Source organism: Notothenia coriiceps, unplaced genomic scaffold, assembly GCF_000735185.1.
Source record: "Notothenia coriiceps isolate Sejong01 unplaced genomic scaffold, NC01 NC01_scaffold00037244, whole genome shotgun sequence".
Lineage (NCBI taxonomy): Eukaryota > Metazoa > Chordata > Actinopteri > Perciformes > Nototheniidae > Notothenia > Notothenia coriiceps.
The window spans coordinates 22,549,518-22,576,971 of record NW_011369945.1 but is presented as its reverse complement, the minus strand read 5'-3'; the positions used below and the strand labels follow the sequence as shown (position 1 = coordinate 22,576,971).

At 39.2% G+C, this 27,454-nt stretch overlaps 3 protein-coding genes across 5 annotated transcripts in view; 2 read left to right on the top strand and 1 right to left on the bottom strand.

Annotated features, from left to right (window-relative positions):
- ptpn9a (protein tyrosine phosphatase non-receptor type 9a) overlaps positions 1–27,454 on the bottom strand; it is a 411,924-nt gene that overhangs the window by 53,481 nt on the left and 330,989 nt on the right. The gene's annotated exons all lie outside the window — the stretch shown is intronic.
- ctdsp2 (CTD (carboxy-terminal domain, RNA polymerase II, polypeptide A) small phosphatase 2) lies at positions 8,438–17,956 on the top strand. 2 transcript variants are annotated; one of them, XR_800494.1, is made up of 8 exons: positions 8,438–9,113; positions 11,472–11,632; positions 12,824–12,925; positions 13,243–13,299; positions 14,277–14,369; positions 15,285–15,470; positions 16,201–16,423; positions 16,480–17,956. XR_800494.1 is itself a non-coding variant. In XM_010793951.1 (7 exons), exons 1-7 carry the CDS (start codon positions 9,053–9,055, stop codon positions 16,324–16,326), a joined length of 786 nt encoding a protein of 261 aa, XP_010792253.1. In that variant the 5' UTR covers positions 8,438–9,052; the 3' UTR covers positions 16,327–17,956. The 2 variants fall into 2 exon arrangements, 1 of the variants encoding a protein (XP_010792253.1); XM_010793951.1 differs by having other exon boundaries at positions 16,201–17,956.
- tegt (testis enhanced gene transcript (BAX inhibitor 1)) overlaps positions 19,176–27,454 on the top strand; it is a 10,712-nt gene continuing 2,433 nt past the window's right edge. The window contains exons 1-9 of one of the 2 annotated variants that reach the window (XM_010793953.1): positions 19,176–19,284; positions 20,710–20,816; positions 20,900–21,008; positions 22,600–22,720; positions 23,141–23,189; positions 24,086–24,183; positions 24,281–24,360; positions 24,467–24,567; positions 24,797–24,872. In XM_010793953.1, the coding sequence (XP_010792255.1) occupies positions 20,761–20,816; positions 20,900–21,008; positions 22,600–22,720; positions 23,141–23,189; positions 24,086–24,183; positions 24,281–24,360; positions 24,467–24,567; positions 24,797–24,872 (690 nt within the window). In that variant the 5' untranslated portion in view covers positions 19,176–19,284; positions 20,710–20,760. Of the gene's footprint in view, positions 19,285–20,709; positions 20,817–20,899; positions 21,009–22,599; positions 22,721–22,830; positions 22,880–23,140; positions 23,190–24,085; positions 24,184–24,280; positions 24,361–24,466; positions 24,568–24,796; positions 24,873–27,454 lie in introns of both variants that reach the window. The other variant, XM_010793952.1, reaches the window with a different exon arrangement.

Genomic DNA, 27,454 nt, shown 5'->3' with positions numbered 1-27,454 from the left:
GCTTAACGTAATCAGAATACAAAATCAAGTTCTGTATTCAGCTCCATTACATTTGATACAACGCAGATAGCACTCTGGCGATTATAGTTACTCTTTCGTAAACCTAACATGAGAGTGAGTATAATAACATTTTGGAATACTTATTAGCATCGATTGATAACTAAGATCGTGGCCATCACAACATTGTATATTCAATACCAAAGTACAGGCCGCGCGTTATTATACTCGGCGCACGCAGCTAGTTAACTGTGCGCATGCGAGTCATAAAGCGAGCGCTTGAACGTTTATGTTTTCCTCTCTGTGGAAACCTACACGGAACTCCTTAAGGAACAGAAGTCTGCGTTTAAATCGTGTGTGTGCTGTGGTGTGTGTGTGTGTGTGTTTGTGTGTGTGTGTTGTGTTGTGTGTGTGTGGTGTGTGTGTGTGTGTGGTGTGTGTGTGTTGTGTGTGGTGTGTGTGTGTGTGTGTGTGTGTGTGTGTGTGTGTGTGTGTGTGTGTGGTGTGTGTGTGTGTGGTGTGTGTGTGTGTGTGTGTGTGTGTGTGTGTGTGTGTGTGTGTGTGTGTGTGTGTGTGTGTGTGTGTGTGGTTAAAAGTTAAAACACATCAGCCACACCGCTCTTTAGCCTTTCTGATGATTCTGAAGGCAGTACAGTGAAGGCGGTGCTTGAGAGGCGGTGCGTGAAAGGCACTGCGCGCTCGTCTTCTCAGAGGCTGAGTTAACCCTCCCGCTGCCTCCTGGTGCTGCAGAGATTTCATGAAGTGAAGGAGGTCCTGCCAACACTGGCAGGACAGAAGACGACACGCCCGTTCTAAGCCGTGTCCCTCACTCCTCACATCACAAGCTGCATCCCCAAAAAGTTTATTATGTTGTTACATCGTTTCAGATGTTATGTTTCAGTTGTGCTCTTGATAAGCCATTAAAACAGTAAAAACACATTCAGTTTCCTTTTGCTTTTTGTGTCTCCTGTTCACCAAAACATACCATCTGTGATGGAAAAAGAAAGTAATCAAAAAGTAATCTAAAAGCAATCTGATTACGTAACTGTATTCGGATTACTTTCAGAGCCATGTAATCAGTAATCAGTAACTGATTACATTTACAAAGTAACCCTCCCAACCCTGACGGCAATACACAAAAGAAGGACATTAGTATGATTAAATTATACCTGCAAGAAGAGTTTCATACAAGCTACATTTTATTGAATTCAATAACACTCTGCTCAATACTACAAAAAACCATTGGAGAAGGTAGTGGTAATGGAAAGCAGTTAATTAAATACCAAAATAATTAGATGTTATACAAATTGAGTAAGAAAAATATCTGTTATAAATCTAAAATATAACTACCTTGTGTTTAATTTAATTAATTGTTGCTGTTGATGAAATCTAGATCTAATATGTGTAGATTTGTGACGTTTTTGTTGACTATGTCTGCTAGATTTTAAATCTGATATGTTTGAATAATACCTGGCAAGTGTAATTTCATACATCATGACCACTGCTAATTGTTGTTGTCAGCGTGATGGATATACCCTTATAATACTGCCTTGTTTTAAGACTTGCATCCAGAGATGAGTTAATAAATAAATGCCTTAAGATCATACCTGTAGTAAAATCTGACGAGGGACAATGTATTTACTGTTTCTGTAGTTTGAAGTATTTTAAGTTAATATACCCAGCTTTAAGAGATTGGAAAAAGATGCTGTTTGATTATCATTCACTCAATAAGTTAATAGAGTAAACACTGTGTACATCAGGTTGTCAATAGTTATCGAAATGTTATTAAGGGTCTTTGAAAAAGTCATGGAAAACTTAAAAATAACACATTTTCATTCTTCTCTCACAGCTGCCATTCGCTCTCATCCCCATCCTCACTTTCACCAGCCTGCCATCTCTCATGAACGAGTTTGCCAACGGATTGTACGTTCATCCGCATCTTAAACACATCAAATAAAATGACATTAGTTGCTCATTTAAACACACCTGTTGTCTCTTTCCTGCAGAGTGTATAAGATCGGGGGAGGCCTGGTGATCCTGGTGGTCTGTGCCATCAACACGTACTTCGTGGTGGTCTACGTGACGGAGCTGAACAGTGTGTGGCTGTATGTGCTGGCTGCGTTCCTCTCCATAGCATACCTGACATTTGTGGGATATTTGGTAGGTAACACAAGAGCAGCGGATCTAAGCTGAGTCTTTGAGAAACCTGAAACTGGTTCCAGTAGCCAAATATTCCACAGGAAGTAATGTCGGAAAGAATAGTCAGGAAAACTGAGAATGGTGTATTAACACAATTTACAATGCTGTCGATTTGACCTGCTAGTTATTACTATCTAAGTATTATTACTGCTATTATTAATGTAACTTATTCTTGAAATGAGATCAAATGCATTTGGAAAATCTGAAAACCCATTCTCACTCCAGGTGGTTTCAAGATTATTGAAATGTTCATGTAAAACTAGACCAGAATGTTTAACGCCATGAAAGTAGTATTAGTAGTAAACACTATTTTACATCTTATTTTTTCATGGTGAGGGGGATAGAAAATGGACGTAGAGCCTAAACCATTAGTCAATTAGTTAAGTTATTTATCCGTAACATTTGGTTCGGCAAAAACTGAATATTAGAAACAAAACTTCCGACCGTGTTCTGACATTTTATGAAACAAACAATTAATTGCGAAAACAAAAAGTTTATAAGTCTATGATAAGAAATAATCATTGTGACTTTTAGCACTCCTTATGTGCACATATATAAGATATTGTGAATGAGCTGTATAAACATATATATTTTTGTATTATTTATCATTATTGTATATGTTTAATGTAATGCTGTAGCCTCTTTACTGATATTGAATATAACTAGGAAAATAAGGTAAATACATTTTTCTACAATTCTACGTCTTTTAGTTAACCTTCATAGCTGTATCTCATACGAAATACCTGATCTTTGTCTGATTGATAGACTGATAATAATCTGATAATCTGTGTGTGCTGCAGGCGTGGTTGTGTCTGATCGCTCTGGGAGTTTCCTGCCTGGATCCGAGCACGAGGAGAGGGAACGACACGAGGATCCTGATGGAGACGCAGCCGGAGTTTGACTCCTGAATCACATGAGGACTTTATTTAAAAGGTGCAGCTGTGAGCAACCACACTGACATTTGACTGTTTCCTCTTGCAAAACATTTAGTCTTCTTAAGTGTTTGTTTATTTATAATAGGACTACAGAAATGTATTCTTTATTGGAATACCTATTTCATTTCATATGAAGTATTCGTAGATCTTTAGTCAAATCTCCGTTAATGATTCTTTAAAGCAATTAAGATTATTTTTGCTAAATGATCAGCTCTAGGTGTGTGAAAGCAGGTTTATTGTAACGGCTGTTAAGATTACAGTTAAATGTAAACCTGATGGTTAATTAAAACTACTTTGGGGTCGGGGTAAAGCAAGTAACTCAATACCTCACTGTCTCGTATGATATCACTTCACCACTCTGCAGGCTTAGTGGCGTCCCTTAATATCGTTCCCTAAACATCGAAATGAAAGAACAAAAATAAAGTGTTTATATGAAGATATGATAAATAAATGTATGTAAATTATCCAAATTGAGAAAAGAGAAAGTAATGCATGAAATAAATCTTGATGTTTTTTTAAACAATATGTCTTAAGAAAATGTTTAACTGTTCCCTTAAACAAAACATAGCAAACACAAACAGCGTGAGACATTAACGTACTTCTTTATTTGATTAGCACAAAGCTCATATTGAAAATCAGTGTAAGAAATTAAAAATGGAAACATGCTAAAGACAGCAAAAATGCTTATTTACATCGATAGTCCTTAAGTAGGTAAAAAAAACAGAAACATATAAAGTGAAAATATAAATAAACACGTACATAATGCACAAGTAGGTGGATCACAGTTGTGGGTTTTCCTTAAGCTATTGTTTAGGGTAATTTTACCATACAATATTTAAACAAAAAACATTTCAGAGTTTGTGCAAGTTCAATTAAAGACGTTTTAATTCAGTACTTCCCAGCATTATACAAATTAAGTTCCTGATGATAAAGTTAATGATAGTAATTTGAACCCGACCCAGAAAAGCAATAAAAAAATAAGATAAGATAAGAAGTACTTTATTGACCCCAATTTGTGAAATGTTTGAATTTCCCAAATAGCTTCCTTCCGCACAATCTACTGTTGCAAAAACTCCACTTTTAGTTTAGATTTATTTTTAAGTTTAGCAACACAAGTAGGCACGCATTAAGAGGCTCTTAAAATGTAAAGTGAATTGCCCTCTGAGGCCTTTGTTAGAGGAAGCAGAAATCAATGTTTTGTCAAATGCAATTTCTCTTTTGGCCACAGGGAGGCAGTGCAGTCCCTCCTCAGATCCTGTACATGCCTCCCCAGTCCCCACCAGAGCTGAACAACATAACACATTTAATGACACGGTGTGTTACATCACACTTCATGTTGTTATGGCTGCACAGAAACAGCAGGATTCTATCAAAGGAAATCAGATAAATCCAATCAAATGAGTGTCAGTGACTGGCTGTAACGCTGCTGTACATTCAGATATGTTTGAGATGCCTGTGGTGAGGATGGTTGGTCTGAAGAGTTGCAACTATTGTGTAACTACAAGCAAACACGGTTGGTTTCAGTGTTACTTGAATTCCTGTCCTGAAGTGCTTCGAAATGTTCAAGCCGAGGAGAGGCGGACGGACAGGTTTTTCTTTGCATTGTGGCGGGGAACTTTTTTTTTCCCTGTAATGGAGGCAGAGTTATGTAAGGGAGTCTTCCCACCGCCCCTCTGTGTTTTTGTTTTTCTCAATGAGCCAAATGTCTCCCTGCCGAGGCCTCACAGCCTGTCCAGTAGGCCCCTTTCCTGGAAACATAGCCTAGCAGAGGCCACTCGGGGGCAGGCCCGCGAGTTGGGAGGAGGGGAGGGAGGGCTCTTCCAGCAAATCACATGGTTTTAGCCCCTACAGTCCCAGCCCTACATGAGGCTCAGATGCTGCAAACACATTTCAACAGCTAGTTGTCATCAACGTGATTGGATGTAGCTAATGCATGGCAGAGTGCATGAGGCTGTAAGTAGACGCAGTGGATTCTCAGGTGTGAAGTGTAGAAATAGAACCACAATGCCTGATGTGTGTGTTTGTGTGTTTGTTTGTATGTTAAAGGTTAATGTGAGGTTTTGTTCATGTTGTTTACCATACATCACAGATGTATCCATGCTGTATAAATTGAACGGGTTGTACAGAATATTTTCTCATTAAGATTAAAAGATTGAAATGATCTATTTTATTGTACATTTGCTTATAGTTGTTGACAGTGTTTAGTTGCTGATTTATCTTGCGGAAAGGACATCCTTGCTGCATTCGTTTTAGCAGAAAGCCCCATGTCGTTTTATTGCTGCAGCTAGCAGCACGGACTGATTTAATGGGTTGCAATTATAAAAAATCATTAAATGCGCTATTGAATTGTAAACAAGTAGGTCCCACTGAACAAACACAATAAACCACAACATGGAAATACAGGACTTGTATATCAGGGTTGTTAATAAATGAATGTATTCATATATTTTCCTTCCACTCTGCAATCATGATGAATTTCTGGGGTTTTAACGTGCCACACTTGTTTCATTTTTTCTTCCACCTTGGGTTTTCACCTTAACATCAGTTCTCATAACTGCTTTAACTTGTACCTGATGTTTGAAGAAACATGTTTTTACATGGTTTTCACCTTTAACACACTAAAAACACCAGCTGACCCCCTTTTCTTCTCTTCTCCTCAGAGGTATGCAACGTTACAAGAAGAAGAGGGCACCAGAAATCAGGCACAGATAATGCATTTCAAATTGATTCAGTAAAAAGTGGCATCAGCTGAAGACCACATGACATTTTCCAGCTCTGCGGACCATACTTATTTTTGTATATATTTTTACATAGATCTGTCAGTGCTGCCTCAAAATGTCCGACACCAGGAATGCAAACAGCGGGGCCATTCCTGTTTATGTCTTGCATTGTGGCCTCTGTGGGCCTGGCAGAGCTCATGGGCCCATGTGTTTGGAAAGGCTACACTGACTATTTCAACTCTACTTATTCCGTTATTTACAACTTTATTTAAGTGTTTCTTTGTGTTTTCATGACCTAAATGTCTTATTGATGAATGTTTTATGATCTGCTGTTGCTAAACTCCTCATCAGTTGCTCAGGTGGAGAAAGTACTTGGATCCTTTACTTCAAGAAAAGTAGAAATGGGCCTAAAATACTCCATTACAAGTTAAAATCCAGAATACTAGATGTTACTTTAGTAAGTAAATAAAATAAATGTTATCAGCTAAATGAATGTGACGTATTAAAAGTAGATTCATATATTATATCATGTTTTATGCCTAACAAATGCATGACAAAACATTTTAATATTGTAGTTTATTAATGTGGAGCTTATTTTAGATGATCATAATTGTATAACAGTATTGCATTCGATAATATCAGCCATGCTATGCAGTGCACACATATATATAGGATTATTTATGTGCAAAGAGTAACTGTATTTATGTACAAATGTAACAACTATTTTGAGTGAAATACATGAAGCGTAGTAAAAAAGTACAATATTTACCTCTGAAATGTAGTGGAGTAGAAATATAAAGCACCATAATGTCAAAATAACACTAAAGTATGGGACTTGAGTAAATGCATCAGGTTTAATCAGGTTTTAGAGGATAAGGAGGCGCTGCGTGCTGTAAATAAAAAAATATCCGGGGACCAACTGGTCGACCACATTGCCAAACATGATGTCAAACCCACTTCCGTTATTTGAACACGGTAAAACAAATGTGTTTTAAGTTTTCCGACCGTTCAGGGAATCAATTTACAAAAACAAAGTGAAAAGTGATTCCAGCTGATTACAACTTATTTTCATAAATAAACAGCAATAAAGTATTCTTTTTTTTATTAACAACAGCGTTGTGTGAGACTTGTTTGTATTTTAACATGATGCAACTATTGTGTAGTGTGTATGTTCCTTAAGTCTGTTGTTGCACATGAGAGTGATTGACACAACGCAGTGGATCCCAGAGAAAAACTCTTTCAGCAGTTTTCAGATAAAAACTATTTCTTTTTTCTTTTTTCTAATACTTACAAATAAGCCCCTGCCTACTATCTAAAAATATTTGTCAGTGATCTTAATCAGGCAAAACTGTGCCAGTAAAAGGAAGTAAAATGAAAGAGAAAATGAAAGGAGTCTGGGTCAGTGGTTTCACTCTGCCCTCTTTTACCCCCACAGAGAGACAGAGTTAGCATGTACTGTAGTTCTGCATGGAGTTACAATAACCACCAACTCAACTCCTGATGAGGAGATGCTTTTCACTGCAGACCGAGGAGGTCTTTCCGATTAATCTAAACTGGAAACATCTGCTATAGGCTGTTGCATGCATCAACTTCTTTATTCACAACAGAAGCAAGCCCCCCGAACAATGCTAATTAAATATCTATGAAAAAGAAGATCACGTAAGTACTAAATCCTGCCTGGCACATGTTGTACGTTTAGTGTTTTTGACTGAATATAGACTTTTCATTTAATAAGCCTGTTTATCAATAAGCCTGAACCCTGTTTTTGGCTGCCATGCTAACCAGATGTTGTGATACTTTAGTGTTAAACCATAATTAGCCACTTCTTGACAATAATTAAAGTATTAAACATAACAGGTAAAGATAATGCATGTTTTTGGGAGATAATTGCATTTTTTCTGTTTTATAAATTATGTTATCTCCAATTCCTGGAGGGACACATGCATACTACAAACAACAATTTAATATATTTGTAGAAAAGGAAATGCTAAAGAATAACAAACTAAACTTTTGAAAATTATAATAATTGGGGACAAAAATGGAATATGGTAACATATAAGTAGTTTATATCATATTGAAAGTTTAATACTTAATTAAAATAATTACTTTTTGTTTATAGGCCTAAACGTTTTTTGAAATGCTATGTTTAAATATGCAAATGAGGCATAATCTAATAGTAACTTTAGGCGACTTTAGGAGAAATATTCGAGAGCAAATAGACAAAGTGAGAAAAAATAAACACCTACACCTGTTTGCCGGACGTTTTCCTGTCACTACTCTTAAAGTAAGAATATGTTATGGAAGCAACATTAGCCCAAAAATCTAAAAATTAAACAATGCAAAATAAGACAATGTTTTTTCGTGTAGTATCTCACCTTAGGAGAAGGAACTGTCTTCTTTTATGTGTAAATAAGTATTTGCAAAAATTACTATTATTTTTTAAATAACTCACAAACAATGTGATCTCGAGCAGCGCTGGAATGTGTTTGGTGCGGCGCGTGCAGGACAGGGAGGAATGCCTTAGCCACGCCCCTCTTTGCCAGGGCGTCCAATCAGAGAGCGGAGACGGTTTCAAGGCGCCCTCAGAGTCCCAACCGTAGAAAAACAAAGCCCCGGATAACAACAAAACTCATATTTTACATCTAACTGCACACTGAAATCCTTTTAAATGCTTCGAAATCGACCGTAGAGATCGATTATCGGTGTTTTTCGTCGCTCTTTAAGGCCTTTCGGGCGATGTTGTTTATCTGTAGTAAAGGGTGGCTTGAAACCGCCCCACCTTGCCCCATTTCCTCGGTTGTTTTCCTCCTCTCGCCTGGATTCTCCATGTTGTTGCTGCAAGAGTACGGACTTCGCAGCGTCGCGCTAGAGTGAGCTGCTCGGCGATTTTTACCCGTAATGGTAAACCCGAGACGACGGAGCTGACAGAGTCTCAAATAGCCTCCCCTAAAAAAAACATATCCAAGTGCCTTTGCCCCCCTTTTCCCCGGGCGGCGGACCTCCGAGAGACGAAGAAGGAGAAGAAGGAGAAGAAGCGGCGGCGTTGGGAATAAAGAAACCCACGAACAAGACAAACCCTGAGGCGGAGGACACGTTACCTCGGTGAATAATTGAGTTTACTTGTCAATAAAACCCAATGAGGGATGCCCATCAGTGCTCGGGGACAGGATTTGAGGATTTTGAGGGCTCCGTGATTGTCAGATGGAAAGTTCTGTTATCACCCAAGTGCAGAAAGAAGACGTGCAAGTGTCACCGAAAACAGGTGAGATGGGCCTGTGTTCTTATGTGCTTTTGAAGTGTTATTATATCTGCTTGATTTGGTGCTGTATTGAATGTTAATCGGTCTGTATAGTGCGCCCATTTGACAGTTGAGATCTGCGGAGCGCGGTCAAAGAGGCGCATTGCCCCCTTTTTTTTCCTTTTTTTTTTTTTACATTTGCCAAACACATCTGTCATATTTAAATCTAATCACTATAAAGCCCACATTAACTGAATCTGAAATAATCCAAATGTGTTTTTTTACTAATACTATTGTGCCTATAAGCTGTTTTTCTTCACCTGCACGTAAACAAGTGGTGTTTGAATAAAAATGGCATCCTTTCTTTTCTTTTTTTACATTTGTCAAACACATCTGTCATATTTCAATCTAATCCATATAAATGCCCACATCCACTGAATCTGAAATAATCCTACATTGTTAATTACTAATATGCTTTACCCAGTAGCTCTTTTTCTTCACTTGCACATCGTAAAGTGGTGTTAGAATAACAAAAACGTGGGATTATTGTGTAGCTTTACCACAGTGTAGTTCTCCTTTCCTATTGAGTATAGGCTCACAGTCTCCATTTCGCACTGGGTTTGCCATTCAGATCTTAGCAATTCTGTTTGTATTTATTGTTATGTGTAAATCTTCTTAACATGTGGTGTTGTGATCATGGCTGAATTCGTCTTGGTGTTTTTGCTGCTTGTGATCTTGGCCAGCTCTCCAAAGCTGCCGTGTATTTATGTCGATCAGGTTCCAGCTTGTTTGGCACAATCCCACATCCTACTACTATACCAGGTACACAGCGTGAAGGAGCTCGTCTGTCACCACTGGCAGCACTAGTACAGTAAAGCAAGGTTCATTTCTGCTGTTTTTCTTCATATATTATAGGGGGCGGGGGTCACAGATGAGTGCAGTAGCAGTAAAGACTGCTGCACTGATTCCACGTTTGCCTGTATTTGACTAGTCAAGCTTCTGTATAAAAAGATTAAGCATTTAAAAGGTTGAATCTAGCTGTTGATTATTAACAGAGTATAGAAATACCAGGTGCCGCGGTATTGACAGCGGAATGCACAAACACACCCCTCTGCACACGCCCATTGTAGCACCGTTTCACAGATTTCCTCAGGCTTGAAAACAGGCTTTACTTGGTTCTTGTGCATAATGCATTATTGCAGACAGAGAAAATGATTCGCAGTGCCCTTTTTTTTTGCATTGCTTGGCATGTTTCGTTATATCACAGCCATTTCTGTCGGACTAATCTGCTGTTATGTGTCCATCCTCTCACATGCATGGGAGATATAATGCATGTGTTATGTCATACATGGCAAATGCTGCCCTTCCTGTGGGAAATCAATAGGCTGGTTTACACTGATTGGCTGTCAGGATTTATATTAATCATGTGGATTAAATTAGTTAAGTTTGGTTGGTCATATTGATTATAAGGGATATATTGTTATTAACTAAAAGTGTGCAGGACTAATGAAGGACATCTGAGGAATGACCAAATCTGGCTCCTTTGTCTCTTAAACATGGTGTTGTGTAACATGGCCCTTGGTGTGTGTCTGCATTATATCTTCACAGCCTGGAATCTATAGATTATTAGAAACAAATCTTTCTGATTTTACTTCTCACTGTTTGTCAGCAGTTACTTTTCCTAGTAAAGTGCGAGTGTGTTTACGATAAGTCTGTTTTAATGGGTATAAATTATGTTTGCATGTCCTCACATGAAACACTCTAGAGGGGGACTGGGAAGAATGTTTTTCTCCCTTTCTTTCATTACGAGTCTTGTGTTGGCCTGGGACTCTTGTTTAGGGTGACTGATCAAAGAATTGCACAGAGCGCTGAGGTGTGACTGCTTGTCCGGATCACTGGCTGTCTGTCTGTCTGTTCTGGATAGCTTCAGGCCGCCCCGTAAGGTCTTGGAGTTTAAAATGGTCGGAATGTGTTCTGTCTGTGTTTCTTGTTGAAGGTAGTGCTGAAAAGTGTGGCTTTTCCCGCCCTCTGTGATTATATAACATGTACCAGCCATTTCCAGCAGCAGCAGCAGCAGAGCAGCAGCAGAGACAGGCGCATTAAAAACAGATTTCATGTGCGGGCTGTACCATCCCCGTACACAGATGGACGGTGCCTTTAGGAAAAGAGGAAGTTCATCATTCTACATACTACAAATACCTCACAACTGATTGTACTGAATTTAAGTGGTTGATTTGAATGTTTTTCATCTGTTTCCATGTGTTTGGAAGAGATTAGATGAGGTATATCTGACGTATAATTCAAGCTCCTACTTAACATTTCAACGTTGTTCCATCATGCAGCTTCCTCACGAATGTCCCTTTTTTTCTTTTTGCATAACAGGCCAGGTGAGCCGGTCTGCCTTGAAACAGCCTCGAAGTTGTAACATCTTCAAGGCGCTCTTCTGCTGCCTTAAAGCTCAGGATGACCCCAAACCACCACCAACACCACCGCCTTCCCATCAGGCCCTGCTGGAGGCGCAGGAAAATGGGATGGTTGTCAAGGTAACCACTATTCTTATTCCAGCAATGTTTTCACACCAGCTGAAAACAATGTGAAGAATTCAGTCCTGGATTTATTGTGTCACTTCAAGGTAACACTATTCTTATTCCAGCAATGTTTCACACCAGCTGAATTCAATCCTGAAGAATTCAGTCCTGGATTTATTTGTGTCACTTCCTTGTCACACAGACACACACACACACACACACACACACACACACACACACACACACACACACACACACACACACACACACACACACACACACACACACGTACGTTGTCATCAAGCAACATTCTTTTTTACAACTGCACACTACAACCACTACTGCACCTGCTCCAAACATCTTAAAAGCTAACCGCAACTGTCTGCGGATATGGAATCACTTTGATGTTCACACTTGATTCCCCCCCCCCCCCCCCCCCATGGATGATAAGAGCATCAGAGTGACTATCAATCCTTTAGCCTGACGGTGAGCAGAGAATGGTGTATTGTGTGCCTCGTAATTGCTGAGGTGGAGAAAAAATAAAGCCTTGAGCGCCTGCTGCACACGGCTGGTGAACGCTGTCAGCCTGATTAGAGCTTCAGTAGCATGTAAGAGGCATTTTAATGAGATGCCATGTTTGCTCACATTGAGGATCGTCCTCCAGCATCAGGAGCAAGCAGGATCCGTAGCGCTGGGTTATTGTGGAATGAAACCAAATGAAAAGACTACGGGCCGATGGGGTTATGATACATTGCGTTTGTTTATCCTGTGAAATAAGATTGTTGTTGCTCGTGTAGGATTTGTTCTCAATCTAAATTTGCCTCCCTTGAAGTTATGTCATATTTAAATCATTCATTTCACATTGACCCTGCTCATAAAGATGAAATGAATATCAAGAGAACACTAGATATCTAAAAAAAGGGAGATTATATCAAGCTAAGGTGTTCTCCTTCCTAAGGGTGAATGCCAGGTGTAGAGAGGAAGTATAAAAAACACCTTAATATGCTTATCCTAAACATGTGCAACATAAAAGTGCCTACAGTAAATAATAATGCTTCTCCCACACATGCATGCATATCTAAAACTGAACCGTATCTAATTTCCCAGAGGTAAAATGTATTCTGTATAAACATAGCACAAGATATATTAAATATATGTGTGTGATGGACAGTAACATTAAAAAAAGCTTGTTTTCTGTCTTCTTAGCAATCTGAATATAGCCTCCTGCCTGAGATAGAGGCCCAGGACCAAGGGAAGATATGTGTGGTCATAGATCTGGATGAGACCCTGGTGCACAGCTCATTCAAGGTATTCGAGCAAAACATGAGTTCATTTTCTTATTCTGATTTACCGATAATAAAGCATCAAGTAATTGTTTGTTCATGTTTTTAATCCACTTCATAGTATGTGCTAGTTCTCCTTTGATATGTCTTCTATTAAAACATCACATGTGCCCGACCCGTGGAACATCAAGTCAATTATATTCTGTTTGTGTAGGCTCTTGCTGTGATTTGTAGTAGCAGTGCGGCGTCTGCTTCTGAGTGTTCAGGTGTTATGTAATGCCATGTGAATGTACACAGCTCTGAGCAGGCCAACCATCTCCCTCTGTGTCTTCCCCCTTCTAGCCTATTAGTAATGCCGACTTCATCGTTCCTGTGGAGATAGAGGGGACCACACACCAGGTAAACTTGTGTGTGTGTGTGTGTGTGTGTGTGTGTGGCGCGGTTGCTGAGCTGAAAAGGGATGGGTCTTGTAAATAATCAGCCAGGTTTCACTCCGACGGCCCCACGGAGCCCTCTACTGGCCAGATGTTTGAAAAATGGAAATCACAGGAGAAGTGGATGCATCAGCAGGAAAAAATAGTCATTACAGCAGAGCTCATCTAAAATATCATTAATAAGTGATGTATGGAGAAGAACTTGGACTGAGAGCTTCCCACTTTTGGACATATGGAAATGTAATTAACTCAGAAACGTGATTCTTGGGACCCCGGGTGCTGGTGCGCGATCCTCTGTGGGCCTCTGCCTGGTTCAAGTAATCCAGGATAGGCTGGTTAACTCTGGCACGGCCTATTCTTGATTACTTGTTTCAGGAACTGGCCGTTAGCAGCCGACCGACGGGAACTCTCATCAACCTTTATTTTTAAATCTTGAGGAAACACTGCCCTTGTTTTTGGACTGATGTCAACGAGAAACATTGTTTTAAAGAAATCCACCAGACAACAGTTAAAACAGTTCCATTAAAGAGTTGTGTAGTGCCACGTTTTTAAATTGACCTATAAGTGCAGTTTTTTTTTTATAGTTAAAAAAAATATGCCGTTTCCACAGATGTAGTGCTTCAACATGAGACTCAAAGGATTAAATAATCACTTGAATAAGTCTATTAATGGATAAAGGACCATTTTAATCAAATAACATGTAGCATATGATCTACTGTATTGGGGGCTTTATAAATATATATTATCAATGCCTGTTATGTTTTATTTTTAGAAATATCTAACCAACATTTGTATGTATATAGATGCAATTATAAGTAGGCATATGTGTCAGCGGTAGAAAATCCAATTGATAAAAAAATAAGTTGATAGTACAAATGTGACAAAAGACATTTAAATGACATTAAAATAGTCCTGTTTGCTGATGGTGTGTTTGTCTTGCAGGTGTATGTGATGAAGAGGCCGTACGTGGACGAGTTCCTGCAGAGGATGGGAGAGCTGTTTGAATGTGTGCTGTTTACAGCCAGTCTCGCAAAGGTACTTTACAGCAGATACTTAAAATAGATATTTTCTCCAGCTCTCAGTATCTGATGTCCGAAGTCTGATCTGTCGGAGCTTGTTCTGTTTTTTCTTGTCCTCTAGTTCTCCTTTCACTGTGATAGCAGCTGCTTAACATGCTGTTAGCCACCTCAGTGTTCACCTTGCTCACATTCAAAGCTATAGTTTGTTTCTGCGCTCATGTTGTAATTCTAACTAAGCCTAGTTATAAGGTAGATGGAGATATATGCATACATACATTTTAAAATGGGTTGCACAACTCAGCAGAGAGTTGTAAATACTTACACAGCCAAAGTGGAAGTTCAAGATGCTACATGGCTAACTGAACCAGCTGCCAAAACCAATGTTAGCTTGCAAACACATGACTCGTTAAGATTAAAGATGAAGAGGAAATATCACATGGCCCACATATCTGAAGTTTTTAATCATAATGTAAACTGGTGCCATTTTGAATGATTTAGTAACAATAGTGCAATTCATTTCCGATAACCAAACTTTATCCAAAAATGCTAAATACCTCTCCTGAAGTTAGCATAACCATATATTTACCCCTCCTTCTATAATGTAAAAGACTCTGAAAGACATACATTTATTTATCAGCAAATTAAATAAACATAAAGCCTAAAGCTGATTGTTGACAGCTATTTTAAAGCTTGTGATATTACTTAAGTTTTATTGGTGTTAAGTCAACCTAAATTAAAGTAGTTTACAGTTACTAAGAACGTAAAGATGACTAAACAACACAAACATATCTGTTGTTGCAACCTAATCCACATGATTACAGTTTGTATGTGTGATGCTATTTCTTAGCTGATTGCTCTCTGATAGCTATTACCAACCATCAGTAGAAAGTGCTTCATTAGTCCAACCTGCCTCTCCTCTCCCCTTCATCAGTATGCAGACCCAGTGACGGACCTGCTGGATCATTGTGGTGTGTTCAGGACCCGGTTATTCCGGGAATCTTGTGTATTCCACCAAGGCTGCTATGTCAAAGATTTGAGCCGCCTGGGCCGAGATCTCAACAAAACCCTCATCCTGGATAACTCCCCCGCCTCCTACATCTTCCACCCTAATAATGCTGTGAGTTTCCATCAATACTGTCTGTAATATCTCTTTGTGTTCAAAATAGCTTTTACAAATGTGATGAATCTTATAATTTTTCCGTCAATCAAAGGATGTGACACCTGATCTAAGATCTGTTTCATCCTGCTCACAGAGGCTTTCAGGCACAAGTTGTTTGTACTAAAGCATAGATCTTATGTTCCCAATTGATTTGAAAGATTTATAATCGACCTCAAGCTCGATGAGAGGATGTTTGGTAATGTGAGATTAGCTTCTTTCTTCAATGTTTAAGAAAAAGAACCATGGTCAAGTGTATTATCAATGACGTCCCGATAACGGCTGCAACAAATCATTGGTAATAATCATTAAATCGGCAGATTACTTAATAATAAAAGTTGTATTTTATTGCTTGTAATATGGTGCAAAATTGTGAAAAATACCAATCATCACACAAACGTCTTTTATTTGTCTTACCCACTCCCAACAACAAAGACTGACTTGATTTTATGGCTTGAAAAATTAATTAAAAAGTTGATCGTTTGCCAATAAGGTCTCTTATTGTGTCAGTTCTAATCCTAAATGTAGAGGAATGTACACTCCAGATCCACTATACATTAAAGATTGATTAAAATAGGTTAAATCTATATTCATTTGTATCAGAACTGGACTGACAACACTCTCAGGGGATGTTTTTATGATTATTCTGTTTAAAGCCAACAGTTTGTGAGTGACTCTTTGTCTTGGCCAGGTTCCTGTGGTCTCATGGTTTGATGACATGGACGACGCTGAGCTGCTCAACCTTCTGCCTGTGTTTGAGGAACTCAGTCAGGCTGAGGATGTTTACACGCAGCTGGACCTGCTCCGTGGACATTAAGCTCTCCGAGGACCTCTCCTGCTAAGACCTCCAGCCTGAAGCTTCTTCAACTACAATAAAACCGTATTTTGACAATAGATAACAGTTTTCAGACGTTGTTCTCCTTGCCTCTGCACGAAGTCTTCTGTTTAGAACATTTGTATTAGCCGTGGGGTTAAGGAAATACCAAGCTTGTAAAACACAATGTGTTTGGCTCAGCTGAAACTAAAGATAGCAATCTGAGGCCTTTCCTCTGAACCTCAGTACTGACATTATTGACAACCACTATTTGAAAGAGCGGGAAACAACAACCAAAGCAATCCCATCACAATCTCTCCAGTTAGAATATAAAAGTGGTTATTTTGCCAAAGCAGAAGCCTGCCTGCTCTGACTTGACTTTTGGACATTGTTTTATTTTTATTTTTTTAATTCTTGTGCCTTTTTTAAGGAACAAAAAAAAAAACATCAGCTCTTTTTTGCAATTTCCACCAGATTTTATACATTTATGTATTTCTTTTAATAGGTTTTTTTTATAAGGAAATCTATTTTTGGAAACACGGTTCCTCTATGCAACCCACTTCTGTGATTACATGGGCAGTACCTCGTAAGTAGCCAGTCAATAATTGCATTCAGCAGATGTAAACATTACTGTAGCCTTATTTACCTGTAAATGAGCAGCAAAACAAAAGTGTATTTTACCTATTTGTACTATAAAAACCATGCAAATATACATCATGAGTGATTTATATCTGACATAAGTTAAGTTAACAGGGTGAAATCTTGTCTTTAATGGCAGACACACTGGAATATGTTGGCACATAGGACGACAACAAATGCCATGGTTTTCAGTCGAGGTTTAATTATGATTCATTTGTTACTATGTCTTTCATTTATTACTATATGACAAACAACTTGCACTCGTTTATATTGACAGTGCTGAAAGTAAAAACTGTGCCTTTTTAAAAATACAATCGGACAGAGAATTGTGTTCTGCCTGAGAAGAGATTTGTGGGCCTACACACTGATGTGTCATGCTGAGCGTGAGAAAACACTGTCGAGAGCAAGTGTAATGCCATTGGGCTGTGGTACTTGCAGTGCAACACTTGAAAATATCAAATTTGTGTGAGTGTTTTTCTATATTTATTGGCCAAAAATCTGTATTGTCCAGTACTTCTTAATGCTTAACATTTTATATTGTAATCCGTTTGCCTACCTTGAGGCTGACCTTGTGTTTTTATCTGTGCCTAAATAACACAAATTTCGCTGTCACAATTCATAGATAATTCAAATACTCAAACAGTTAATCAAGCAAACCAATACATGTAGATGCAAGATTCAATCAGCAAGAAAATGTTTTTTTTCGTTTTTAGTTCAGTGCAACACATTTTGTGGGGTTATGTTTCCTGGGTAATGTGGTTTTTCTATGATGTTTAATGTCTGATGCAATTATTGCCTGCATGTTAGAAACTAAAAGATGACAATGAATTTGTACCAGTTGTGATGACCAAAAGTATTTGTTTAGAAAGTCACAATTTGTCTTTGTGTATCAGAAAAAATCCAACTCATTTTGTCTACCTGGTCTGACCAAAACTCTAACAGATAAGGTGCTACCAGTTTTTATATTTAAATAAAAATTAGGTTATATTATTCTGTCTGTGTGTATGTTTTCTTCCCTTTGACACTAAAGGACGCATCTCTTTGTTAATTATCCTTTTAAATCACTTAATATTAAATTGCTTCAAATAAATGCTGTTCTCAGTAGCCTACTACTTGCAGACGTAAAGAAATTGGTTTTCAACAGATACAGTTGTGGTAGTAAACTAAGTACATTTACTTAAGTAGGCCTACTTTATAAAACAATTGTACGTCTTTATTTGAACATGTATACTTAAGAACTACATACCTTTTCAGAAAAAAAACTATCCTTTTTATACTACATGTCGATCGCTATCGATTTATGATTTTATTTATAATTTCAATTTGCCATAATAACTTTTTCAGGCCATTGAAACTCTGAACCCTTGAGCTCAGTAGGCTACTATTTTCTGTTTACTTTTAAACCATCCCTTTACCCATAGCCTATACTTTCGTGTATAGCCTATGTATTTATATTTTTGAAACTAGTTCACCATTTCTTTCTTCTGTCTTGGATCCAGATTGTGCTTTAATTGGCCTAATATTTTAAATTATAGATGATCATTTTCTGAGCATTTCTGGAGGGTGCCTGAGGCATTTTTCTTTGTATTGACAACGACCCCTCTGCTGCGCACATGATAAGAATAAAGACAGTGAATACATTAACTGATAGCCCACTCACTTAAAGTACATGTGTATTTCACTAAAAGCATTATAAATCCAAACACAGTGATTAATTAACGTTCAATGTATTATTTCAATGGGAAATATTCAATACGTTGCACGCAGTTGCACCTAATGATGGATATCTTCAAACTCAATTACACTCTTATGTTTTAGGTTGCATCAGCCTTATTTTTATTTAGTACTTCATAGTTAAGGAAGCTTCTTTCAAAATAATTAATATATATTATGGTGGAGCCAAATTTCGTACGTTAACGATATCAAATACATAACAATCCTTGTTTTTCTCCAGTTTGGGATGGTGCGGTTGAATTTACGAGTCGGCCATTTTAGGTGTACCGGGGACATTTCTCAGTGACACACCAGGAAGTACTCTTTAATATAAATGTTTTTTCTCTCTGTAACGAGTAACAACACATGTGTTTAAAAGATCAGTAAATGTAAAAATAGACTTCTTAATTAGTACGTCCAGTAGCTACGTGGTGACAACGTCGTATTTTACATTTGTACATAAAAGGACTACAGATTTCGGGGCGTTTCCATAGTGACATCACGGAGGCAACTGACACGTAACGGCTAATGTTTTGTTGGGGGAAAAAATAAAAGTGAACAGGAAGAAGAAAGGCTGCCAAACAGTTGTTATCTTGTAGCAGAGCAAAGGTAAGCGCTATCTTTTTGGTAGCTTTCTGGGTTTGTTTTATCGGTGTATCGTATTAATGTCAGCTGTAACATTAACATCTTTATGTGCTGAAGATTGAACGACACGTCGAGTTATGTTAGCCACTTAAGCTAGCTTGGTATTTAACTGAACGCTTAGCTCGCCAGAAACGCTAGCCGTTAATATGATAGTCTCCTGCGTCAAACACATAGTTCAGCTGTTGTTGGATAACTAATCCCTGCTGCCAACAACACATTTATTTATTGACAACACGATGGCTTTTGATTGTGTTGCCAGCTAACGTCTGAATTGTTAAACATGAATTGATAGCATTAAAAGCTACTTAGCACGATAAGCACTCATCGCTAGCATTTTAACCTGTTGTGCAATTTAATGGTGCAATCCGTCATCTAACTTTTAACTATCGCACTTTGATCTGCGACATGGGTGTGTATCATATCTTGTAGAAGCAGTATTTAGAGTAACATTTGGTGTAAAGTAACTAAGTAGATTTACTCAAGAAATGTACTTAATTACAATGTCGAGGGACTTGTACTTCACTTGAGTATTTCAATGTTTTGCTACGTTGTACTTCTACCCCTACAATTCAGAGGTAAATAGTGTACTTTTACTCCACTACATTTAGTCAACACATTTACCAGCTTTGATAAACACTTTATTGCATCGTTAACTATAATATTTCATATATATATATTATTCTGAAATTGGCTAATTTGTACTTTTATTTTTGGTTCTTTAAGTATATGTTGATGCTAATAATTTTTTGGTTGTGTAACATTTTCAATGCAGGACTTTTACTTGTAACAGAGTATTTCTACACTGGTATTTCTACTTTCACTTAAGTACTTCTTCCACCTCTGCTAATGTTACTTAGTTTAACGCATCTGTAACCTAATACTATATGAAGTATGATGAGAAAATATGCCACAACAATGGTTAAGATTGAACTAAAATGTCTTCAAAGTGGACATTCTTTGGTCAAGTTATTACCAATACAACTTTGACATTTAGATAACATGAAAACACACTTTAGCAGTCAGATTTTTATTTTAAAAAGTGAAACGTGTAAACATTGGGTTTATTAATTCAAAATAATTGACATTCAATTCAAATAGCTTTATTGGCATGACCATAATGACATACAGTATTGCCAACGTTTTGTACAATTACAATGTCTATATATAAATATACATTTGGAATCTGTACTGTTATGTCCATAATCGTTGCTATGAGTTCATAGATGCACAACATACTTTACTGTGTTGTGATAGTGCTCATTTGATAGTTACTGATATACAATAAATGCTCGGTTTGTTTTATTTGAGTGCTTCAGTAGTTGTAAAATACTTTTGATTCTGACCGTGAAAGTTGAGAGAAAGACTAATCATTAACATTTCTTTTCATAGGAGACTTTGTCCATTCAAGAATCACTTCAGATCTCGATCACTGGCGCCATCATGAACGTGTTCGACCGCAATATCAACTTTGACTCACTCTTCAAGTTCTCCCAAATGTGCGTAAATATGCCGTAGATCGCTAACTCATTAGTCCGCCCTCCATCATTGTTGACTGTTATCTTTTTTCTCTCCATTGCAGATCTCACTCCACCCAGGTGCACTTGAAGAATGTGTACTCCAGCCTGGCATTGTGTATGTTTGTGGCTGCGGCTGGCTCCTACGTCCATGTCGTCACACGCCTCTTTCAGGTGATTCTCACAAGATGCAACTTCCTGTATATCATTGCAAATAGAGTTCTTAAGCAAAACACAGATAATGATTCTTTATCCTACCTCACCGAACCCTATCTGTGCAAATGTTCAGTTACCCATGGGGTTGAAACAGTCCGTTTTCTCATTAGCAAATTATAGGAAGTTGGTAAATGATTTAATTTGAGTCCAGCCTAATCCAGTTTTGGTTTAGTGAAGTTGACCCAGTTAATCTTTCCATGTTTATTTAAGTTGTAGATGTTTTAAACAATAGCTGCACACATTGATTCGAGGCATTTGCTGTGAAATATAGCAGCTCTTCTTACCTGAAGGGTAAATGTTTTATCTTAGGAAAGTAAGTAATATTTTTAGTGTAAGGTTTTGAACACTTGGAATGATTCTTAAATCAATGTCTTTTGTGAAGTTCTCAGTGAGCATTGGAAACACTGCTCAGCCATTGAGCACATACTTTGCAGTGTACTCGCCTCTATCCATGTTTCATGCAACAACAATCATGTTCCTGCAGACAAAATAGAAACTAAACTGAACAGGCTGTATTTGTTTTTGCTAACCGCATTTCCCCGTTGTTACACGGTGTCCGCGGGGTCTTAAAAAGTATTAAAAGTTGATAAATAAATGTAAGGCTATTGAAAAGTATTAAACGTCATTTTCCAAGGTATCACATTTTGTAGCTTGTTTTCAATAAGTATATCAATTGTCCAAAGAGGTTGTATTCTACAGTCTGCCTGAATGTAATCATTGCGTAGGTGTGTAGTGTGATTCTGTGTAGTTTATTTATGGCATCCCGTTGGATTTGACGTCATCTGAACAGGACATCGCACGCTCACTGCTTGATAGCGCACGAAGGTCCGTTTACGCCGGTTGCTAAGCGACATCGTTATGGGGAAATGCAAGTCTGCGTCCAAATGGTTGGAAGATAAGGAGGAAGGACAATCAATACTGTATATAGTCAATGTGAGGTAAAGTGTGTCGCCAAGGTAACCGGTTAGAACTCAAAGTGGCGATGAGGTCTTAACATGTATGGAAAGGGTCTTAAGAAAGGTCTTAAAAGAGATTACATCTGACTTCAGGATTCCTGCATATACCCCGTTGTTATTTTGGGAGTAATCGTTTTAATAATGGATAAATTATCTCATGGCCTCAACGTGAAAGCATAAAAAGGATCATCGTTTTTGGAAAATATAATGGCTGCTCTAATTTGTGTCCGACATTTCTAGAGCTTTTTCTCCCGTGCGTCTTATCTTAACATGTTCTGGTGAAGGAACAGAACAGTTAAAGTGTTTAGTGCTTGAGAAAACGAGGTCACACCACCAATTCTAAACTGATTGTATCAAGATAAGTTTCCCCATTTAAAAACAACTATTTAAAAATGTCAAACATGTGTTGAGTTTATTACATCGGACGCTATTAGATGTCAAAAAAGACAGAACTTTATTCCTTTGAAAGGCCTTTTTCTATAATATTTGTAACTAATGGTTATTCTGTTGCTTCAGTCATAATGAATTTGACTTCAGAGAAGAAGCCTTGAGTGTTAATGTAGCTTATCTCACCACCTCGCCCTTGTCCTCAGGGAGGTCTGCTGTCCGTGCTCGGCTCCCTGGGCATGATGTTCTGGCTCGCCATGACGCCTCACAACTCTGAGACGGAGAAGAAGAGACTGGCTATCCTCGCTGGATTTGCCTTCCTCACAGGTAAAGTACTGATTTCACGTGGGCAGGTCAAATGGTCTCACAGCTGTCTTTGGGAATGTACTGTCCGGTAAGAGTCTAAAAGCAGCGTTTGTCTTCCTCTCCCTCTGCAGGTGTTGGCCTTGGTCCCACTCTGGACTTTGTCATCGCTGTCAATCCAAGGTTTGTGAGAAGTTGCTCAATGTTTAATATACGTGCAGCCCACAGCTGGCTGAGTAACAGTTTGACATTATACAAACTAAACACCACTAAGTCTAGTATTGTGTGACGATTGATAGCCATCTTTTCTGTGACTCTCCCCCGCTGTCTCACGGAGAGATACCGCAGGTCTTCCCTTCCTGCAGCGCGGTCAGACTATACAACCAGCACAGCCCCTAGCTGCCCACCCCCACACACANCGTTTGTCTTCCTCTCCCTCTGCAGGTGTTGGCCTTGGTCCCACTCTGGACTTTGTCATCGCTGTCAATCCAAGGTTTGTGAGAATTTGCTCGATGTTTAATACCTGCAGCCCACAGCTGGCTGAGTAACAGTTTGACATTATACAAACTAAACACCACTAAGTCTAGTATTGTGTGACGATTGATAGCCATCTTTCCTGTGACTCCACACACACACACACACACACACACACACACACACACACACACACACACACACACACACACACACACACACACACACACTATATCACCCCTTGCTGTTAAATACCAACCACCTATGTGCAATATGTTCTAGATGTGCAATATATAGATGCCGTTAATAACTGTGTAATATATACCTGTCTGCTAAATCCGTAGAACTGTTACAGGATGTGTATTTTTTGTAAATTATGTAACTTTTTATTTTTTATCATATTTTGTATTATATCATAACTTAGTACTTTTTTTTTTATGCATGTCACATATTTAACTATGGAACATTAAGCTGTCTGGCTCTTTTCCCTGCTGTAACTACGCACATTTCCCCTCCGTGGGATAGGGTTGTGCAATTAATCGTATTTGAATCTCAATTACGATTTTGTCTTGCAACGATTACGAAAACAACGTAATCGAAATAAAACGATTATTCTTTGTAATGTAATATATTTTTTTAAAATAATTTGTTGGAATTGGTTTTTCAGTTGAATTATACTTAAAGTTCAGGGTAATAATCAATGTTAAAAACATATTGTTCACATTTTTTTCCCCAATACATTTATGTTTTCAAAGTAAATCGATAATCGTTTTTAATGATCGTGATATCAATTATTGACAAATAATCGTTATTATGATTTTAGCCCTACTGTGGGACTAATAAAGGGATTCTGACTCCGTTCAAATCCGATGAAACGTTTTTTAAAAATGTCTCTTGTGGTTTCTTTCTCCTCAGCATCATCATGACGGCTTTCATGGGAACCTCCATCATTTTCGTTTGCTTCACTCTGAGCGCTCTCTATGCCAAACGCAGGACCTACCTGTTCCTGGGAGGTAAACGCTTTCATTTACAACATGACTTTAAATGACCCCAGTTTTCTAGCTCCCAGCCTATTAAACCCATTCTCCCTTATCTTATTCTCCTCCTAAGGCACTCTGATGTCTGGCCTCTCCCTGCTGTTCCTGATGTCTGTGATGAACCTGTTCTTCGGATCTGTGATGCTCTTTAAGGTAGATAAACCAAGTCACACCATTCCTCAAGACGTGCTCATTCAGCCGTGTTTCATGATGTGTATGAGTCATCATCTAACGTGTGTGTTGCGTTCTCTCCCCACAGGCTCACATGTACCTCGGGCTGCTCATCATGTGCGGCTTCGTCCTGTTCGACACTCAGCTCATCATCGAGAAAGCAGAGAACGGAGACAAGGACTACATCTGGTGAGGACTTGTTTGTGTGATAACCAAATGCCATGCAAATGCACCCTCCCACAGTGAGGCGGACAACTTTGCATCATTGCTTTGAAAACTCGCTCCTTTTCAGAGTTGCTGCGTAATGACTTTATTCAAATGATTGCTTTTTTTCAAAGATATAGAATGTTTGGTTGTGTTTCTTTCTGGTTATCCCCATTGGCTTCTATTGATTCTAAAACAAACTGTATCTGCGTAGGCACTGTGTGGACTTGTTCCTGGACTTCATCACCATCTTCAGGAAACTGATGGTCATCCTCGCCATGAACGATAAGGTACCCAGTCTGCCTCCTCATTCTCTTTCTGGAAGGTCCTGGTCTGCTCATGTTCTGAGTGTCAACCAATCCAATGAAGAGACCCAAAGCTATAAGAGGCGCTTTCACACCGGAGTACTTTTCCCGTTTAGTTCCGATAGTTCCTGGGATTTTGCGTTCACACCAAAAAGAGAACTTAGTTCAGAGAACTTTTCCCCCCCTTGTAGTGCCTGCTAGAGAGGTGGAACTATCCACGCCCGTAAAACTCTGAAAAGTTTTGTGAACCCGCTATTTTATTTGCTGGCATTAGCATTATTAGCATTAGCATTAGCCCCGCGCAACAACGGAGAGAGACTAACTTATGGCAACACAAAATAAAACATGGGAGCGGTGGAGATGAGGAGGTGTCTGCATCCTAGAATCAGTAGATTCTACTGAAGCCTTCCCCAACTCCGGGGACTTCCGGCCGGGGACTCCGGGTGGCAGTATACGCCGTGAAGTTGTTTGCGGCCTGCCAGTAAACCCAAAGCAGAAGAAGAAGAACTGACAGCGGCTCATTTGCTTAATCTTCCCTCAGGGACTTATTCCGGTGTGAATGCGATCTGCTCTTTAGTTCATCAGAACTAAAGAGTTCTGATGAACTAAAGAGTGAACTAAAGAGTTCTCATGAACTAAGTACGGCAAAGTACTTGGTGTGAAAGCGCCTATTGCCAATACATTACATCTGATTGCTGAGACGTGGCTACAAAAAAAAAAACGTTCGTCTGGTAAATTAGCGTCTTATTACCATCCATAAGTGTATTATTTGTGACTTTATTATTTTTTTTTTTTTTTCTTTTACAATCAGACAAAATCAAACTACTTTTAAGCTGAGAAAATGTCGGCAAGAATCATAACCGTTTGGGAATATCAATTTTTTACAAGTATGTTTATTTTGATGCATTTTATTGCTCTTTTTTTATAGTAGCGGCTGCCTCTCTCAATCAGCAGTCCATAAACAATTATTTTTATTTGGTTGGCTTTGCTTTTTTCATTTTGTATATTTGCTCTTTTTTTAGAATTTTAGTAAGATTGCATTTCATTTTATAATAATCTTAAAATAGAGTGATTGGAAAAATAATCTAAATCTACGCTTTGAGAGTCTCCTGTGGTTAAGACTTCCCAATTCTTGGGCCATTTGCGCAAATTCAAATGTTAATGATTCGAGGCTTCTGTGTGTGGAATACTTGTTTTCGAGGTGATGCCAAATATTTCCAAGCAGAGGCGTACTAAGCACCACCATCACCACTGTCGAGGAGCAAGAGGATGACCCTACTAGCTCCCTGGGGTCCAGTTACGCTGCAGAAACCAAAACTTGAACTCACCGGCCAGAGGTCCACAACGCTAGCTCTTCGCTCCTTTAGAGAAGAAAAAGAAAAAGCCAGTTCCTGCAGCCAGCTCGCCCGCCGGCAGCGGTCACCATGGGGGAGACGGCTAGACTCACCGTTAGACTGTCGCGGCCCTTTCGCAAACGCCCGAGAAAACCGACGTCTAATGGTTCAGCAATGGAAAAGGCGATTTCAGAGCTCGTCCCATATACACGGCTGAATAGAGGAGAAAGGAGGAGTATCACGTTAGTCCATCCACAAAGGCTCACAACCGAGTATGGGGCGAGTAACTCCTGCACCGCGCCCACCGATTAGGCCAGACAACCTGCACGCACGTACTAGAGTTAATAGAAGGCCATGATGTTAGCCAGGCCGGAGAATGGGTAGAGATAGATGTTAAGAATCAGCGTGGTCAACCTCCCAACGTTCACCAGTTCAGATCCAACCTGTGGGCTGCTCAGAGAGAGAGCGTTTCGCTTTAGTTATGCAAGCGCCAGCGGTGACCAATGCCCGATGTGAGCGGTGGTTCAACAGGGGGCCCCTTTCCAGATCCAGCCCAGTAGAAACTGTAATCGTTAAAGCCCAACCCATGATGGATCTGGCTTTGTCCAATATTAAGAGCGTCAAACAGAAGATAGCGGCTTGCTACACATGGCAAAGCCCTCCAACCAGTTGGTGAGGCGTCCCTGTATTTTGGGCAGAGCTGCGTTGTTCAGAGAAACTGTCTCTGTTTCAACGGAAACAGGAGCAGGTGACCACAGGTTCAGAAGAAAGGCTATAAGGTTTCAATGACAAGAACAAGGCAAGGCAGAGTCCGTCCCTGTACGCAGGTTTTAGCCTCCCGGTCAGGACAGTCAGGTCTGATCAGATGGTTTAACCCATCGGGACTGAAGAGCAGCAGGTCATTCAGTGAGCCAAGTGGGCCCGCTAGAGAAAGCTAGATATCTCCGGGCGCCACTATCGCACCGTGAGCAGCTGAGCCCACGCAAGCAGCAGTGCTCCAGTCCTCTTGAGGTAGAGGAGCCGGGTGTAGCGTGGTTCCCACCCACCCAGCTCAGGTTCCACAGTACCTGTGAAGCAGGCTTCAACAATCGGCGGCGTTTACGTCGCTCCGTCGAGGAGGTCAGGAACTTCAGCAGAGCAGACACTGTGACCGCCAATTCTGAGGCGCGCTGAGGTCATCGAGCTTCAGCGGCTCGGAGAGGAGGTTCAATGGTGATGTCCGCTGTCGCTGAG